The 17,828-nt window shown below is 42.2% G+C and overlaps 1 protein-coding gene across 16 annotated transcripts in view; it reads right to left on the reverse strand.

Annotated features, from left to right (window-relative positions):
- Positions 1 to 17,828, reverse strand: part of cacna1ab (calcium channel, voltage-dependent, P/Q type, alpha 1A subunit, b) — a 90,906-nt gene that overhangs the window by 56,547 nt on the left and 16,531 nt on the right. For all 16 annotated transcript variants that reach the window (XM_058065323.1, XM_058065315.1, XM_058065313.1 and 13 more), the window contains exons 4-12: positions 6,227 to 6,318; positions 5,968 to 6,120; positions 5,713 to 5,900; positions 2,262 to 2,365; positions 2,070 to 2,185; positions 1,952 to 1,996; positions 1,791 to 1,880; positions 1,515 to 1,712; positions 58 to 170 (exon numbers count right to left, since the gene is read on the reverse strand). In XM_058065323.1, the coding sequence (XP_057921306.1) occupies positions 58 to 170; positions 1,515 to 1,712; positions 1,791 to 1,880; positions 1,952 to 1,996; positions 2,070 to 2,185; positions 2,262 to 2,365; positions 5,713 to 5,900; positions 5,968 to 6,120; positions 6,227 to 6,318 (1,099 nt within the window). The remainder of the gene's footprint in view (positions 1 to 57; positions 171 to 1,514; positions 1,713 to 1,790; positions 1,881 to 1,951; positions 1,997 to 2,069; positions 2,186 to 2,261; positions 2,366 to 5,712; positions 5,901 to 5,967; positions 6,121 to 6,226; positions 6,319 to 17,828) is intronic.

The raw sequence follows: 17,828 nt of genomic DNA on the forward strand, positions 1-17,828 counted from the left end.
ATATTTTGTGTTTTACATTAGAATTCTTTGTGTGTGTGTGTGTGTGTGTGTACTCACCACACAGTCAAAGCAGTTGAATGAGGAGTGGAAGTATGGCTGGATGCCAAGGCCATACATCTTGATCAGCATCTCAGACATGAACAAACCAAGGAAGATAAACTCTGCATAGACTGCAAAGAAACACAAAGCCAGGGAAAATAGTCTTACAATGTACTCTACCTAACACAACAGTACATACTGCGACCCTGCATGGATGCATCAATACATTCATGGATGGATGGATGAATAGATTTAGGGATGAATAGAAGGACAGTTGGATAGACAGATTTACAGATGGATGGATGTTGGAGGGATGTATAGATTATTATGGATTGATGTATAGATGAATGGTTGGATGGATCACATGGATGGGTGGATGGATGAACAAGACGTTTGAATGGATGCCAGATTGATAGATGATGATGGATGGATGGGTGGATGGATGGATGGATGGATAGGTGTTGGCTAGATTAATAGATGAATAGAAGAATGGTTGGATGGGTAGATGGATGAATAGATGAATGGTTGGTTGGATAGATGGACGAATAGATGTTGGATAAGTACTGTAGATGGATGGATGGATAGATACATTAGTACTGTAGATGGATGGATAAAGTACTGTAGATGGATGGATAAGTACTGTAGATAGATGGATGGATAGATGGATGGATGATTGGATGGATAGATGGATGGATTTATGAATGGACGTAGAAATCTAGCGTCTAGCGCCAACCGATTTAATAAATGAATGGATGGTTGGATGGATAAGTACTGTAGATAGATGGCTGGATGGATGGATAAGTACTGTAGATAGATGGCTGGATGGATGGATAAGTACTGTAGATAGACGGATGGATGGATGGACGTAGAAATCTAGCGTGTAGCGCCAACCGATTGAATAAATGGATGGATGGTTGGATGGATGGATAAGTACTGTAGATAGATGGCTGGATGGATAAGTACTGAAGATAGATGGATGGATGGATGGATGGACGTAAAAATCTAGCGTGTAGCGCAAACCGATTTAATAAATGGATGGATGGTTGGATGGATGGATGGATTGTTGGATGAGACGGATGGAATACGAGATGGATGGTTGGATGGATGACATGGATGGATGATAGACCGGGTACCACAGCTTGTATCAAAATATGGCGTGACGCATGTTGTTGCATCTGATTGAGATGTTGCAGTCACTGCTGCGATGCAGTGTGGATATACTGTATGGGTATGGATATACTGTATGGATATGATATACTGTATGTATATGGATATACTGTATGTATGTGGATATACTGTATGTGTATGGATATACTGTATGTATATGGATATACTGTATGTGTATGGATATACTGTATGTATATGGATATACTGTATGTGTACTGTAATCTGGACCAATAGCTGACTGTGTGATTGTGCTGATATATTCATGGACCCTGCCGTGCCGTGCCGTGCCGTGCCATGCGCGCACTCACACAGGAAGTCAGAGAGCAGCTCGGGCTGGTTGTAATGCACGGCGGCCACACAAATGGTGTTCAGGCCGACCAGACACAGCACTGTCCAGTAGAACGCTTGCGTCTTTACGATTTTTCGGATGAAAAATCGCAGCCGTCGCTCCTTCTTGCTGTAGGTGGAGCCATCCTTGCCGCTCTTGATGCTGGATCGGGCGAAACCTAAAAGACGGACGATGACATATGTTAGCTTTGGCATTAGCATTGCTAATAAAAAGCATGAGCCGCTGAGTCTCCTACCAACAGCATCGCCCATGCTGTCCTCGCCCTCCTCCGTATTGAGCAGCTCCGTCTTGTTCTTGGTTTTGATGGTAGGCCTTCGTCGGGAACCTAGCATGAGTGAAGAATGTCGTTGTTCACATCCTCACAGTGAGAAAGAGGAAAGGACGATGATGTGTTACCATCAAAGTTCCCGGTGGTGTCTTCCTCCGCCAGAATCACCTCCTCTGGAAGCATGAAAGAGACGTCAGTGTCACGTTGTGGCGCGTTACCATAGCAACAGGCCCTGCGAGCGCTGACCTGCTTTGCAGATCCACTCCAGGTAACCGTTGAGCTCGCGCTCGATCTGTTGCTGCCGCCTCAGCTTGAGGAACTCACTCCTGTTCTCCACGCGCTCTCTCTCTTTGGCAAATTCACTTGACCACGCAAAACGTCAGCATGTTAGGCGGCGAAGGAAACGGAAAGACAGGGAAAGGGATGGAAAAGGCCTACCCTGAGAGGACACCCAGCACCAGGTTGAGCATGAAGAAGGAGCCGATGATGATGAGGGGGATGTAGTACATCCAGTTCCACGAGCTGCCCTCCACATCGTTGCTCTGCAGGCACGGCCATCTTTAGTCAACTTTTTTAGGCTACAACAAAACACTCTTAAACAAAGAAAGTATCATAAAAATATATATGATAAACTTGGGAAAAATATACACACATGGTTATTACCTCCTGCAAGGGCAAAAAGCACAACCCGCACAGAAAACATGTTTACAATCTTCTAAATTAATGTTTTAAAATGATTAGAGCCATCTAAACACGATATAACACCCCTATAGCCAACTTTACCAATATATTATACAGCTATCCATTTTCTGTGCCGCTTATCCTCATTAGTGGTACACCCTGGACTGGTGGCCAGCCAATCACAGGGTACATATAGACAAACAACCATTCACACTCACATTCATACCTATGGACAATTTGGAGTCGCCAATTAACCTAGCATGTTTTTGGAATGTGGGAGGAAACCCCACACCCTCCGCATTATGCTGTGAATTTGCTGCATTTTCCTCATGTAGTTGTTTAAGGGGCTTGTGTTTATTTTAGGGGCTGCGAGTGGTTAGCACGCAGGCTCACAGCTAGGAGACCCGAGTTCAATTCCACCCTCGGCCATCTCTGAGTGGAGTTTGCATGTTCTCCCCGTGCATGCGTGGGTTTTCTCCGGGTACTCCGGTTTCCTCCCACATTCCAAAAACATGCTAGGTTAATTGGCCACTCCAAATTGTCCATGGGTATGAATGTGAGTGTGAATGGTTGTTTGTCTATATGTGCCCTGTGATTGGCTGGCCACCAGTCCAGGGTGTACCCTGCCTCTCGCCCGAAGACAGCTGGTATAGGCTCCAGCACCCCTGCGACCCTTGTAAGGATAAGCGGTAGAAAATGAATGAATGAACATGAATGTAGGAACGTTTCAGGAAAATATCAGTTCCCGACTAAAACAGCTTTTTATGAAAACATAATTTCAAGCATAACTTTCACTTTGACACAAATATTTTTGCTTTTGTGACTAAATATCTAAACTACACCAACATAAACAACACAAAAAGGCTTGATTTGTATCAAAACACAAATGTTCCTATTTGGAATAGACCTCGTCTGAACCATGAACTATGAACTATGCTACTCCACGCATTCCACTTCCTCCCTCCTGTCATGTGTCATTCTTCCATTCAAACAATCCAAATGTGCTTCTGCCACCTTGTGGACGTTTTTATGGCTTAAAATTTCTCTGAAAATGAAATGCGTTCATGGAGACGTGGTTTTAGGCATTTGCCGGACTTTCTTTTTCATTTGTTTTTGATCTTGCAGCTTTTTTCCACTGAGTGCCACTCAAAAATAAACGGATGTACGGGTCACTTTGATATCTTGTAAAGTCGTATGTATTTCAAGAAAAAAAAACTGCAGCTTATGGTGTTTTTGGTTTCATATCATTTCTGGGTATGGAGCCTGTAGCCATGACACATGCTCAGAGGTTCCAAGGGATTTTGTGGTTCTGTTGGAGCTCAGGCTTCAGTACGTGTTCCGAAGTGACCCACTTTCACCCGTAAAGTCTGACACGGCTGCTGATAGGGTCACGGCACCAAAAAATGGATCATAGTCCTCAATTAGACCGCAAGAAGAAAAAAAAAATATGTCATAGAGAGGAGGCCGGTTCTGGCTTCCGACCCGAGCTTGGACGCCGCCTGTCTCTATTAAACTTTCATTGGTTTCTTCCTGACTGAACGCCGAAGTCAGCCTTCATCCATCAGAGAAGACGTTAAATATAGAACCAGACGGACCAGAATAGAGGAGGAGGAGGAGGCGGTGGGAGGGAGGAAGAGAGCAAACAAAAAGACAGCAGGAGCGAGATGATGATGGCAGAGAAAAAGGAGAATCTCGTCTCACCTGTTTGAGTCTAGAGTCCATTTCCAGTCCACAACTTAATCATGGGCGAATTGATAATGAAATATGAAATTGATCCTCAAATCAAAATATCGATACTTTCGGTGTTTCGATCATTTGAGGTAATGTTTGAGCGAAAAGATTACTGATTATAAAAGGCGTATTGACACGTTTTTATAAACCCGAATGCCCGATCAAACAACGTCTTCATACGTCTCTCCATGAACGCATTTCACTTTAGGAGAAATTTTAAGCCATAAAAACGTCCACAAGGTGACAGGAGCGCATTTGGATCGTTTGAATGGAAGAATCACACATGACAGGAGGGAGAAAGTGGAAGGCGTGGAGTAGCATAGTTCATAGTTCATAGTTCAAACATAGTCTATTCCAAATGTAAACATTTGTGTTTTGATGTAAAACAAGCCTTTTTGTGTTGTTTATGTTGGTATAGTTTAGATATTTAGTCACAAAAGCAAAAATATTTAGTGTCAAAGTGAAAGTTATGCTTCAAATGCATGTTTTCATAAAAAAACTGTTTTAGTGTGGAACTGATATTTTCCTGAAACGTTCCTACATTCATGTTCATTCATTCATTTCTACCGCTTATCCTCACAAAGGTCGCAGGGGGTGCTGGAGACTATCCCAGCTGTCTTCGAGCGAGAGGCAGAGTACACCCTGGATCGGTCGCCAGCCAATCACAGGGCACATATAGACAAACAACCATTCACACTCACATTCATACCTATGGACAATTTGGAGTCGCCAATTAACCTAGCATGTTTTTGGAATGTGGGAGGAAACCGGAGTACTCGGACAAAACCCACGCATGCACGGGGAGAACATGCAAAGTCCGCACAGTGAGAGAGGGTGGAATCGAACTAGCTGTGAGGCCTGCGTGCTAACCACTCGCCCGCCATGCAACCCTTATAAGGGACCTATTATGCTCATTTTTTGGACTCCTATAGAGCAGCTACACACAATAACCAGCACAGAAAACATTCTAGATCTTCCAGAATCTGAACCTATTCCAGCTGTATTTCCTTTGACTTCTGCTTCCTGCCAAAACGGTCTTTAACCCGGAGTAAACCACACGCAGAGATGGCCGAGGGTGGGATTGAACTCGGGTCTACTAGCTGTGAGGTCTGCGTGCTAACCACTTGAATGCCGTGCAGCCTACTAAAGAACTGAAAGCAGTAAAAAGGAACTTTTTTCAGGTCTTCAGTGACGGTAAAAGTAAGCTTAAATCCTCATGAATGCCTTTTTTCACACTTTATGTGTATTGAAATGTATATCACATTGTTTTCTGCATGTAAAACTATCAATGTTTTGGCTTTCTGGAATGGATTAATTGGATTTAAGTCATTTCTGATGGGGAATATTGAAAATGAACCAATGACGCTAACCAAGGTTGCATTGTACTTTTTTAAGTGAGACGCCTTTGATTTGAACGATCATTCGGCTTGACTGGTTCTCGATTCCTTGGATGGCTCCAAGTGTAAAAGGGACTCACGTAATACAGCATGTCGGTCCAGCCCTCCATGGTGATGCACTGGAAGACGGTGAGCACAGCAAACAGGATGTTGTCAAACTGCGTGATGCCGTAGTAGGGCCCGATCCAACCGTCTCGACACGTTGTGCCGTTGGGACACATTCTGGACGGTGGCTTACTGCCGCACGGCAATTCGTCCACGACCTCACCTAGCGGGACACAAACGGCGAGGGGATGCAGTGATACATACATACGGTCGGCGTCTTTGTGACTCACCTGTTATTTCATCATAGCAGGTGGTGTGGAATTTCCCCATGTAGAACTCCAGGCCGATGATGGCGAACATGAGGATGGCCACGAACAGCAGCAGGCCGATCTGCAGCAGCGGGATCATGGCCTTCATAATGGACTTGAGCACCACCTGCAGGCCTGGAGGACAACTTGTAATGAGTACAACTGCTGTAACTGCGTACCTAATTGTATTTAACTAACTACCCTGAACTTAAAGGATTTTTGTCCTTGGAGAGACACTTACTGGGAATTCCGGACACCAGTTTAAGAGGTCGGAGCACTCGGACAGCCCGCAGTGTCCTCAGGTCAAGCTGAGTACCCACTGATGACAAAATACTGGGGAGAGCACAATAGAAACATCAAAAAGTCTATCAGGAAAATGTGGTTTGATGTTGAACTTTTAAAAACTTTTAAATGTCTGATATGACTTAGAATGATGCACTAGCATACGTACGTATGAATTTGACTTACTATCATTATCTGCTGGAAACTAGAGGCTGCTTGATTGAAATAGACTTAAGTGTCTGGACATGTGAGTCTGCCCTTCATTGTTTCACAAGAAGGAGGTCATATGGTCCATAGTTGCAACAGATTTCCCTTGACAAAGCCTTATTATTGTCCGTGCATTTGTGAATTGAGTGCGACTGCTAAATAACCCTCCATGGGGCCAAATACTGTAGAGTTGCCAGTGACAGAAATTAGATAAAATTATGGAGCTCGTTCCAGGGTACAAAGCTGCCGTCGCCGCTTCTCCTCCATGTCCGATTGCCGTCTTCATCACAAGATAAACCTCATAAAATGTATTTTTGTGAATATTTTTGGGTGTCTCAAACTTTTGGAGGTCGTGTGGTTAGCGCGCAGACCTCACAGTTAGGAGACCAGAGTTCAATTCCACCCTCTGCCATCTCTGTGTGGAGTTTGATTGTTCTCCCCGTGCATGAGTGGGTTTTCTCCGGGTACTCTGTTTTTTTCCCACATTCCAAAAACATGCTAGGTTAATTAGCGACTCCAAATTGTCCATAGGTATGAATGTGAGTGTGAATGGTTGTTTGTCTATATGTGCCCTGTGATTGGCTGGCCACCAGTCCAGGGTGTACCAGAAGAGAGCTGGGATAGGCTCCAGCACCCCCGCGACCCTCGTGAGGAAAAGCGATAGAAAATGAATGAATGAATATTTACTTCCAACAGTTTCCTCCAGATGATTATTTCAGGGCCTTTTAGGACCAATGATACTGGATTCCAGTCGAGCATGACAGTTGGGTAACATGTAAATCTGCATTCTTTACCTCATGGTCTCCAAGTACTCCTACTCAACTGTTGTGATTGGTTGAGAGTCGAGGGCCATGTATACGTCTGTATAGATAAGTTGCAAATATAGCATAGGGCCTGTTTAGTATGAATAGACGATTCTGTCCTTTAATTCACCTGTTCTTGAACAGAAACTAAAAACCAGAAAATAAACTGAAATCTGAACGTGATTATTGTGTATTTACCAGAGTTCAATTCCACCCTCTGCCATCTCTGTGTGGAGTTTGATTGTTCTCCCCGTGCATGAGTGGGTTTTCTCCGGGTACTCTGTTTTTTTCCCACATTCCAAAAACATGCTAGGTTAATTAGCGACTCCAAATTGTCCATAGGTATGAATGTGAGTGTGAATGGTTGTTTGTCTATATGTGCCCTGTGATTGGCTGGCCACCAGTCCAGGGTGTACCAGAAGAGAGCTGGGATAGGCTCCAGCACCCCCGCGACCCTCGTGAGGAAAAGCGGTAGCAAATGAATGATTATTTGGAATTCCATTATTTACAATTATATCCAGAAATGACTTTGTTTTTCCCAAATTGGAATGAATAATAATAATAAAAATGAATGTTAGTAGGTCATAGAGAAAGAACTACAATATTTTGTCTCTCAGGAAATTGCAGTAGTTTGTCATAAAAATTATAAAATTTTTCCGAAAGGAAGTACCATTATTTTCTTGGAAAATTGCAGTACTTTTTTATCAAAATAATTGCTTGTTTTCACAAAAGTACAATATTTTGTCTCTCAGTAAATTGCATAATTTTGCCATAAAAATTATAATTTTTTCCGCAAGGAAGTACGATTATTTTCTTGTAAAATTGAAGTATTTTCTCAGAAGGTGATTTGCTATTTCTCTGAAAAGTACAATATTTTTTCTTGGAAAACTGAAACATTTTCTCATGAAATTAACTTTTACTTTAAGAGTAAAAGTTTTTTGTTTGTAGTAGTGTTTTTTATTGTAACACTGCAGTATCTTCCCATCTTAAATCCTTCAAATGAATTCATAGTCTTCCATCTGTTTTCCTCCTTCCATGTCCGCCGTCTTCCCTCCAGGTTGGTTGCTAATTCCAGTAAGAGGTCATTTATTAACAGACCCGATACCAGCAGCCAAGCCCCTCATTCCCTCAATGGCTTTTTAACTGCCTCGGCTAAAGGCCGCGCCGCTGCCGACCGGAAAAACACCAGACCTCAGCAAAAATACGGCCGCCGCTACTGACGCCGCCGACGCCGCTGTGGCAGCGAGCTTCCAGCTTCCTTGTGTCTGTAGATGGCGTCACTCCATGACCGCCTCAAAGGCTAAAAGTATTGTAGCTTCCTGATATTTTATTTATTTGGTGTTTCTCTCTGATCTTTCCGCACTTTGCACATTCTGTCTTTATCCTTGTGTCAAGTCAGCGCGGAAGCGTCAAGTGTTCACCCGAGCGAGACGCTTCTGGCAGGCCATCCAAAACATCAGGGATGCAGTCGCCCCTGGCAACGCACGAGGACGGAGGGGTTTGGTACTCTCCAACCGCAATCCTTCCATTGAAGCCGGTGATGTGTAATGGAGGCGCCCCCTGCTGGCTAAAGAGAGACCAGGACGTTCATTGTCTACCCAAATAGATAAAGGAGTCAGGTGGGAATTCCCAGGTGGAGGAATGTCACCATCTCCTCGGAGACGGGGAGTGAGCAGCCTCGAAGAGAGTGCTATTCCCGAGTGTCCAAAGTGTGACATTCAATTGTGGCGAGAGACGGTCGCAGCATGATGGGGAAGACGGTTGATGTGGCGTTTAGACTGTGATGACAGAGGCGACAGCTGCTGGGAAACACCTCGCATACATTCACACACACATACACACACACACACACACACACACACACACACACACACACAACACAGCAGCAGCCTCCATCTGACAGTGAAGATGGCCAGCCAGCGCTCTTATTTATCAGGGGGGGAAAAAAGCCATTAGCAGTCATTAGGCTCCTTGGAGCGCATGATTTAAAATGGCGTTCCATAAAAAAAGAGGCTCCGCCCCATCAGAAGACCCGATATCAACCCAGCACTGATACGTTCTCCGTCTACAATCATCTTACACTCTGGGATTTCCATGTTCCTCAAACTCATCTTGTCTTGGTCAGGTCTTTACCAGCATCTGAGAACTCGGCTTAGACCCGGGTTCGGTGGTTTAGGACAGGAGTGTGATTTACTGTATATTAGACACGTATGATTTAGCGGAAAAAAACATACAATTTGCTTAAATATGCATAAAGTTGATATTAATAGTCCAAATTCAAACCCAAAAAGGGCACAGTGGCGAGGGAATTTCATGTACAAGCAAATACTAAGGATGCTGTGCCCTCCAGAGGATACCAAAAAAATATGGGAAAAAAATCCCCATTCACCATAATTATATGAAATGTACTTGATATGACTATTTAAAATGACTTACAATGAATCTCAAGTAAAGCAATGCTCAATTATGACTTCAAATAAGTCTCCCTTGTTTTAGTTTTAGTCCAAAAAAACGGGGAAGAGGAGGACCGCGTCGGAGGTCTCTCCCCGTTCACGCCACGTTGCCGTAGCAACCCATGAATCTTCTCTTCACCCCGAGTCTCCACGGTTACCGGCCTGCTCTCATTCATAAAGCGTTGCCCGGGCAACGCGGCTCGGGCTCACCGACGGAATCTCGGCATTGCCGCAGCAACGGGGATAGGGCGGGGACAGTGGGTCTCCGTACGATTGATTTTTGGTCCCCCCGGCAGCCCCCTGCAGCCCATCCCTCAGCAAACGCCCACACACACACACACACACACACACACACACATACACACATACTGACGGGCACAGCGTGACGACAAAGGATCCCCATTTACACGGCTGCTACGCTGCTTTCATAAAAAAAAGCCAAAAATACACCAGCTTACACCTCCATTAGTAATAAGAAACCTCTAACTTCTCTAATGAAAAACATTGGCATAAACAGCAGTGGCTGTAGGCAACCTCCTGACGTCGTTTTGTTTTTTAACTCAACAAAAAAGTTTCTTCTTAAAGTTGCAGTATTTTCCATGAAAGGTATTATTTTTTCTCTAATGTTTTTTTTATAAAAATATGTTCTTTGTTTCTGAGAAGTACAGTGTTTTTCTTCGAAAATTGCAGTACTTTCTCAGAGAAGTACAATATTTTGTCTCTCAGGAAATTGCAGTATTTTGTCATAAAAATTATAATTTTTTTTCAAAAGAAAGTACCATTATTTTCTTGGAAAAATGGCAGTATTTTTTAATCAAAATATTTACTTTTTCTCAGAGAAGTACAATATTTTGTCTCTCAGGAAATTGCAGTATTTTGTCATAAAAATTATAATTTTTTTTCAAAAGGAAGTACCATTATTTTCTTGGAAAAATTGCAGTATTTTTTAATCAAAATAATTACTTTTTCTCAGAGAAGTACAATATTTTGTCTCTCGGGAAATTGCAGTATTTTGTCATAAAAATTATTAATTTTTCCGAAAGGAAGTACCATTATTTTCTTGGAAAATTGCAGTACTTTTTAATCAAAATAATTACTTTTTCTAAGAGAAGTACAACATTTTGTCTTTCTCAGGAAATTGCAGTATTTTGTCATAAAAATTATTAATTTTTCCAAAAGTAAGTACCATTATTTTCTTGGAAAATTGCAGTACTTTCTTATCAAAATAATTACTTTTTCTCAGAAAAGTACAATATTTTGTCTCTCAAGAAATTGTAGTATTTTGTCATAAAAATTATAATATTTTTCCGAAATGAAGTACCATTATTTTCTTGTAAAATTGAAGGATTTTCTCATTGAAGTTATTGCTTTTTCTCTGAAAAGTACAATATGTTTTCTTGAAAAAACTGAAATATTTTCTCATGAAATTAACTTTTGCTTTAAGAGTACAAGTTTTTTTTGTTGAAAATAGTGTTTTTTATTGTAAAACTGCAGTATCTTCACATAAATAGTTTTTTTCTTAATGAAGTTTAATTTATTTTCTTGAAAAACTGTATTGTCTGATAAAAGTTATAACTTTTTCTGTGAATAGTAGAATGTTTTTTCTTGTAAAATTGCATTATTTCTCATTAAAAATGTATACTTTTCATCTGAAAACTGCAACTTTTTCTTGAAAAATTGCAATATTTTCTCATTAAGACCAGGACTTTAATAAAAAAGCTTTTTCTCAACAAAGTATAACTTTCATTATTCAAGCTAAAGTGTCTCAGAGCGTCTTCTAAGATAAAAATCTGTCTTTTAATGATGCGGCATCTGACAGGTTTTTTTTTTGTTTCATTCCTCCTGTTTATGATGCGTGTGTATGGTGGAAACAGTGTGGGAGTACCATGTGTCAGCACAGTGTGAGATTCTGTCCCCTCACAGTCTCCCACTGAGGACCACCCCTAATACACACACACACGCATGATGGAACATGATGTAAGAAGAAACAAACCATTAGCCTGGTATTTGAGTAAACAGCTCAGGTATGAAACCCCAGAAGATGTCACAGCTTTTCTTTCCATGGATGCCATGAATACATTTATATTTAATACAGACATACTTATTTGTATCATCTGTGACACATTATCGGCTGATAATTCTTTTTTAAATAACACATCCAGAACACATCCCACGAAAGCAGCCCATACCAATTGTAAGAAAGCATCTTAAAGCAAAGCATACGCTTCCCCTGATTGGGAGAGCCCACATCCCGGCTGCAGAGGGGTGCTAAGGAGCAGGGTCCAATTTGGGATGAGGGGTTGTGAGCGTTATATCATCACCAGGCCCCTTCCCACCTCCTCTGTCTCTCCTTCATCCCTCCTCCTCTTGCTGAAGCTTTCACGGGCGGAAGCACTCTGCCTCTGACCACATTCTCCGTCCTTTCATTTTCTCCCTCGGCCATTATTGCTGAGCTCAGCCGAGTGCTAACGCACAGCTGATGGACCCCTACCCCACCCCACCCCATTCCCTCCCGCCAACTCCCTCCTCCGAGCCCCTCCCAACATCAACTCCATTCCATCGTCAACCTTTCTCTTACTTTGCTCTTGAACCCTGCAATGATTTTGGCTCCCTGCATCCTCACGACCACCAGGAGAAATGAAGGAGAAGCATAAAATGTGATGGCCAAAAGCTTCCTCACCTTCACTCTGACGTTTAATCGCACATTATGGATTTTCAGCCGCGTGGTTTTAGGCTTTTACACATTTCCACATCCAGCGCTTACTGGTGGTGTTTAGCATGCAGAGGCGGAGCTCCACTCCGGCTGGCAAAGACTCAAAATGCTACAGTGTGGTTTCGATTTGGCCAATAAGATGGAAATGACACCAAAACTACAGTCTAATATCAGGTACATTAATATTTTGATGTAGTTTTTCCCTCTCATAATACTCCCACTGTCATCTTGTAAAATTCAGATTTTTTTTTTAAATTCCACCATTTTTTTAAATAAAATTATTTAATTTAAATTAAATTATATTATTGTATTTTTTTGTTACCTTTTCTCTAAAAATTACATTTATTTTCTTGGAAAATTGCAGTATTTTCTCTTAAAATGTTAACTTCAACCAGTCCAGGGTGTATCCCGCTTCTCCCCCAAAGTCGGCTGGGATAGCCTCCAGCATACCGCCGACCCAAGTGAGGATTAGCGGCATAGAAAGCGGATGGATTTTTATGTGAAAAATACAACTTTTTACTTTGAAAACTGCAGTATTTACTCATAAAAACTACTATTTTTTGAGAAGTAAAGTATAATTTATTTATTGTAAAACTGCTATTTATTTCTCATAAGTGTATGACTATTTCTTAAAGATTATTTCTGTCATTTTCTGACAATGTTTTCACAGATTTTTTTTTGTAAAATGACTATAACATTATATTTAATATTGAATTTTAATATTGTGAATTTTGTCATAATACTTTTATCATGTAAAATTGCTATAATTGATTGCATAATTCTGATTTTTTGTTCCATTTTAACATGATTGCTTTTTCTCTGAAACATGCCCTCATAAAATTATTACTTTTTCTTAAAATTCCTCATAATATTTTCACTTTAATCTTGTAAAATTCTACAAAAAAAATAACAAAAAATGATTTATAGTGGCGGATAATGTTTATTTTTACTAAAGTCTAACATGATGAGTCAGTTTGTTCATGTGACTTTGGGGGCAGTTTCGACAGTGCCCTACGAATTCAGTCTTTGATCCACATTGGAAGAACCCTTGCACGGAACCCCTGATCCGGGTTATGCAAGAAGTTTCAAATAGTTTCCTCAAGAGGACAAGCAAGGACGTCGGAACTTTTGGGTGAGCTGTAACCTTTCAGCCGACGGCTGACGAAGACAGTGGACAGGAGAGCGATGGCCTGCAAATGACTGCAGAGCAATATTGCTAATTGAAGTCATGGCAGAGGGACAATTCCCAGCCAGGTGCTCTCCTGTCTGACCTCATGCTGCTGGACGTCATGTCCCGGCGCCGATGCTCACCCTGCTTGTGGCCAAAGTCTGATTCAAACAGGGACAGGGTGTGGTCTGCCAAAGACGTGGTGCATTCGTGTACGGTTAAGAAGGTCATTATTCATATGTGGAGTTAATGTCATCTTCTGAATGGACATCTTCATCCATCACAGCTAAACATCCAATATCCCAAACGTACATTTGATTAGAATGCTCCCCTTGCTCATGTGAACAGTGTAGAATTTGTATGTTCCATTTACTGGAACATAGGAAAATACATGCAATAAAGTATATCACTTAGAGCTGCAACAATTAATCAATGGTTAATCCATGACCTAGTTAATCGAGCACTATTTTGGTAATAGATTCATCGTTTTTTGATTTAAATATGTAAATACCCTTTCAGCCTCTCAAATGTGAATATTTTTTCATTGCTTCATATTCATTTGGTCCATCGATGGCCTAACTGATTAATCTGTTAACTGAAACAACAAGATTAACCGACTACTAAAATGCTAATGATTGTATTTTTGTGTACATGTATGCACTTATTTGCTCTGTTGATTCAAATATTACATTTAAATTGTGTTTTTAAAAAATCTGATTAATTGATTAATGAAATAAATAATCGACTGATTAATTGGTTATCATAGTAATGATTACTCGCACCCAATAGGGTTCATTTCTTGATCTAAATGGGTTAGTCCGTAATAATTAATTTGTTTTATTATTTCAAATTAAAAAACAAGATGTGGACCAAAAATGGCCCGCGGGTCACACTTTGGACACCCCCTTAGCTAGTGTTTCTCTTTTGGATAAGCAGGGACCGCCGGGAAAGTATTTCTTCTAAATTGGAGCCCACCGAGGCAGGAAAACATACACACACACACACAAACAGGGATAAATCATAAAAACTTCCTTCGGCATTCATGCGCTAAAACATTCAATATGAATATACATGAAGATTGAAGGTCCATAAATCGGCCGTATAGTAATTGTGCATATGCCTTTGAAGTGTGTGCGTGTGCATGCGTGTGTGTGTGTGTGTGTGTGCAGCATAAGATAACAGCGGAGTGTGTCACGCAGGCTTTGCTGCTGGGTGATTGATCATGAAGAGCAGGGAAAAGCAGGTTACTGCAGCACTCGCTCGCTCACACACACACGCACACACACACACACGCACACACACACACACACACCATCCCTCACTGCATTTGCTCTTTCTGGTTTGGCTCTCCCTCCCCTCCCCCTTCTTTTCTTCCATCTCCATCTTTGCCTCGCCTCCTTCCTCAGATGCTCCCTCTCCCTCGCCATCACTCTCACTACCTCCGCCCCGCCCTCCCCTTCATCCTGTGGTCTTCCTCCTCTCCTCTCCTCCTCCAGCCAAACCAATCCTTGTTTTCTTTCTCTGTCTAGAGGAGGGGAGGTGGGGTGGGGGAGGCGGTGAGATGTCATCACGTCCTCTCTTCCTCCCGCCTCCCGGTGTTATGTAGCTGCATGGACGCGTCCACCCTTATCTCCGCTCACTGTTTGCCGCTGTAACGAGTCTTCGCCGTTTGCATGGCGTACCGACATCTTCAGGAGGATGCCGAGCGATGGGGATTTCACACAGGAAAAAATGCAGCATTCCACAACCCAGTCACCGTTTTATTGTAGCTTGCCAATAAAGTAACCTTCGGTATACTTTAATATAGTCAGTGTACAGCTTGTACTGTATAGTGGTATACATTTACTATCCACTGGAAATCAGTCGACATGCAAGCATTGATGTCTAAAGAGCTGGCAGCACTATGATGGACCCAAGTAGCAAGATCATTGTGTCATGCCAACAGTCGAGCATAGTATGGTAGCATGCACGAGTGCTGTTTGCACTACAGAGCTGTGGTTCACAGTAACCAAACATCACGCATCAAGATTTGTGTCTTTGTGTCTTGGTGCAGTTTGCTCACATACCACTAGGGGTAGGCGTAACCCTGGTTGGTCTACGGTTGGTCTATGGTTGGTCTATGGTTGGTCTACGGTTGGTCTATGGTTGGTCTATGGTTGGTCTACGGTTGGTCTACGGTTGGTCTACAGTTGGTCTATGGTTGGTCTATGGTTGGTCTATGGTTGGTCAATGGTTGGTAAAAGGTTGGTCTATGGTCGGTCTATGGTTGGTCTATGGTCGGTCAAGGGTTGGTCTATGGTTGGTCAATGGTTGGTCTATGGTTGGTCAATGGTTGCTCTATGGTTGGTCTATGGTTGGTCAATGGTTGGTCTATGGTTGGTCAATGGTTGGTCAATGGTTGGTCTATGGTTGGTCTATGGTTGGTGTATGGTTGGTCTATGGTTGGTCAATGGTTGGTCTATGGTCGGTCTATGGTCGGTCAAGGGTTGGTCAATGGTTGCTCTATGGTTGGTCTATGGTTGGTCTATGGTTGGTCAATGGTTGGTCAATGGTTGGTCTATGGTTGGTCTATGGTTGGTGTATGGTTGGTCTATGGTTGGTCAATGGTTGGTCTATGGTTGGTCTATGGTTGGTCAATGGTTGGTCTATGGTTGGTCTATGGGCTTCCTATGACAAAACGGAATAAAACGTGAGGTCTGTACTGCCTTTGTCAGATACTGCGAGTTGTCTTTAGCAAACAGTGCTAGCATAATGTATCATGGTCAAGGAGTTCCCTGTGTGAACGTGTCGCTCCTATGAATTGGACTTTATGAGCCAAATAGAGGCGAGGGATTCTCAAAAGCTATCGCCATAACAACGCTGCCCCGTCTCTCTGCGAGGTGACATTTCACTTTGGCCCGACGGCCGCTCCCTGCGGCTCCACTCTGATCCCGCCTCTGAGGGGGCGTGTGCACGTGCGGGTGTGTGTGAGCATGCACGTACGCCTGTCCTCATTAGAGGTGCATGGTGATGTTGGGGGCGTGGCCCTGATCACACATGCACAGCGTGTCAAAGCAGGGCCGCTGTGTGTGAGTGCGTGTGTGTGTGTTGTGTTTCTTTCTCCCCTGACAAACACTAGATCTTGTTACCATCTTCAACCCGTCCCACCTTCCATCTCTCCTCCTCCTGCTCTCTCGGGTCTCCATATTTAGATCACGCGACAAAAACACACACACTCATGCATGCACACCACCTGCCCACCTACACACACACACAAATCAAGATGGCGATGAGCAGACTAGCAAAGCAATGCCAAAAAAGCAAAACTGAGGAGAAACAGCTGATAATGAAATAGAAGATTAATGACAAACTCATATAAATAGGGCTGTCTTTCAGTTACATTATTAAAATCATAATTAATCTAATTTCATCCATAGTTAACTCAAATTAATCACAATTAATCACAGCCAGAAAGACGTTTTTATTTCTAATAAGTTGGGATGCAAATCTCGATGTGGTACATGCATAGCATTTCACATAATCGTTTTTGTTTCTTGTATCGGTAATGTTTTCTAGCTAATGCAAACTGGACGTAATGTAGTGAATGCTACGTAGCTAGCCTGACTGAGGAATTATGTGTAGTTATGTTTTTTGCCAGTCCCTCCTCTTGTGTTTCTTCATGTTTCTTCTGAATCACTCTAGAACCTGTCTGCCACTTGCAACTGTATTTGGCCCCGTGGTGGGTTATTTAGCAGTTCCAATTAAAAAATGCTGGGACAGTGAGTCAGTACTGTGTGGGGTGCTTTGTTTGGGCACCTGATTTGGCACCCGACACCACAGATGGACTCGTTTTTTTTTACGTGCAATACTGTGCAAAAACCAAGATAGTAATAGAATAATTTAGACAAAAACAGAATCATATGAAAACCAACATTTGACAAAACAATAAAATTACAAATCAGTCACACAGTCGACACATTTTTCATTGGTGGTCATGACACAAGAAAGTACCCAAAGACTGTAAAATGTTTTCTTCTGATTTCAATAATTTAAAGAATTTTTAAAGATTTTTTTTGCTTTACTTAGATTTTACTTGATTTTAATGTCAATGTTTATTATGTTAAAAATCCAAATTTAAGGTTATTTAGAATGCTCTAGGTTACCGGTGTCCCCACCAACTGACCGGAACTATTTTCCTCATGACCGAAATCCAACCAGAACCCGGCTCACGGGATCAA

Source organism: Doryrhamphus excisus, chromosome 1 (genome assembly GCF_030265055.1).
Source record: "Doryrhamphus excisus isolate RoL2022-K1 chromosome 1, RoL_Dexc_1.0, whole genome shotgun sequence".
Classification (NCBI taxonomy): domain Eukaryota; kingdom Metazoa; phylum Chordata; class Actinopteri; order Syngnathiformes; family Syngnathidae; genus Doryrhamphus; species Doryrhamphus excisus.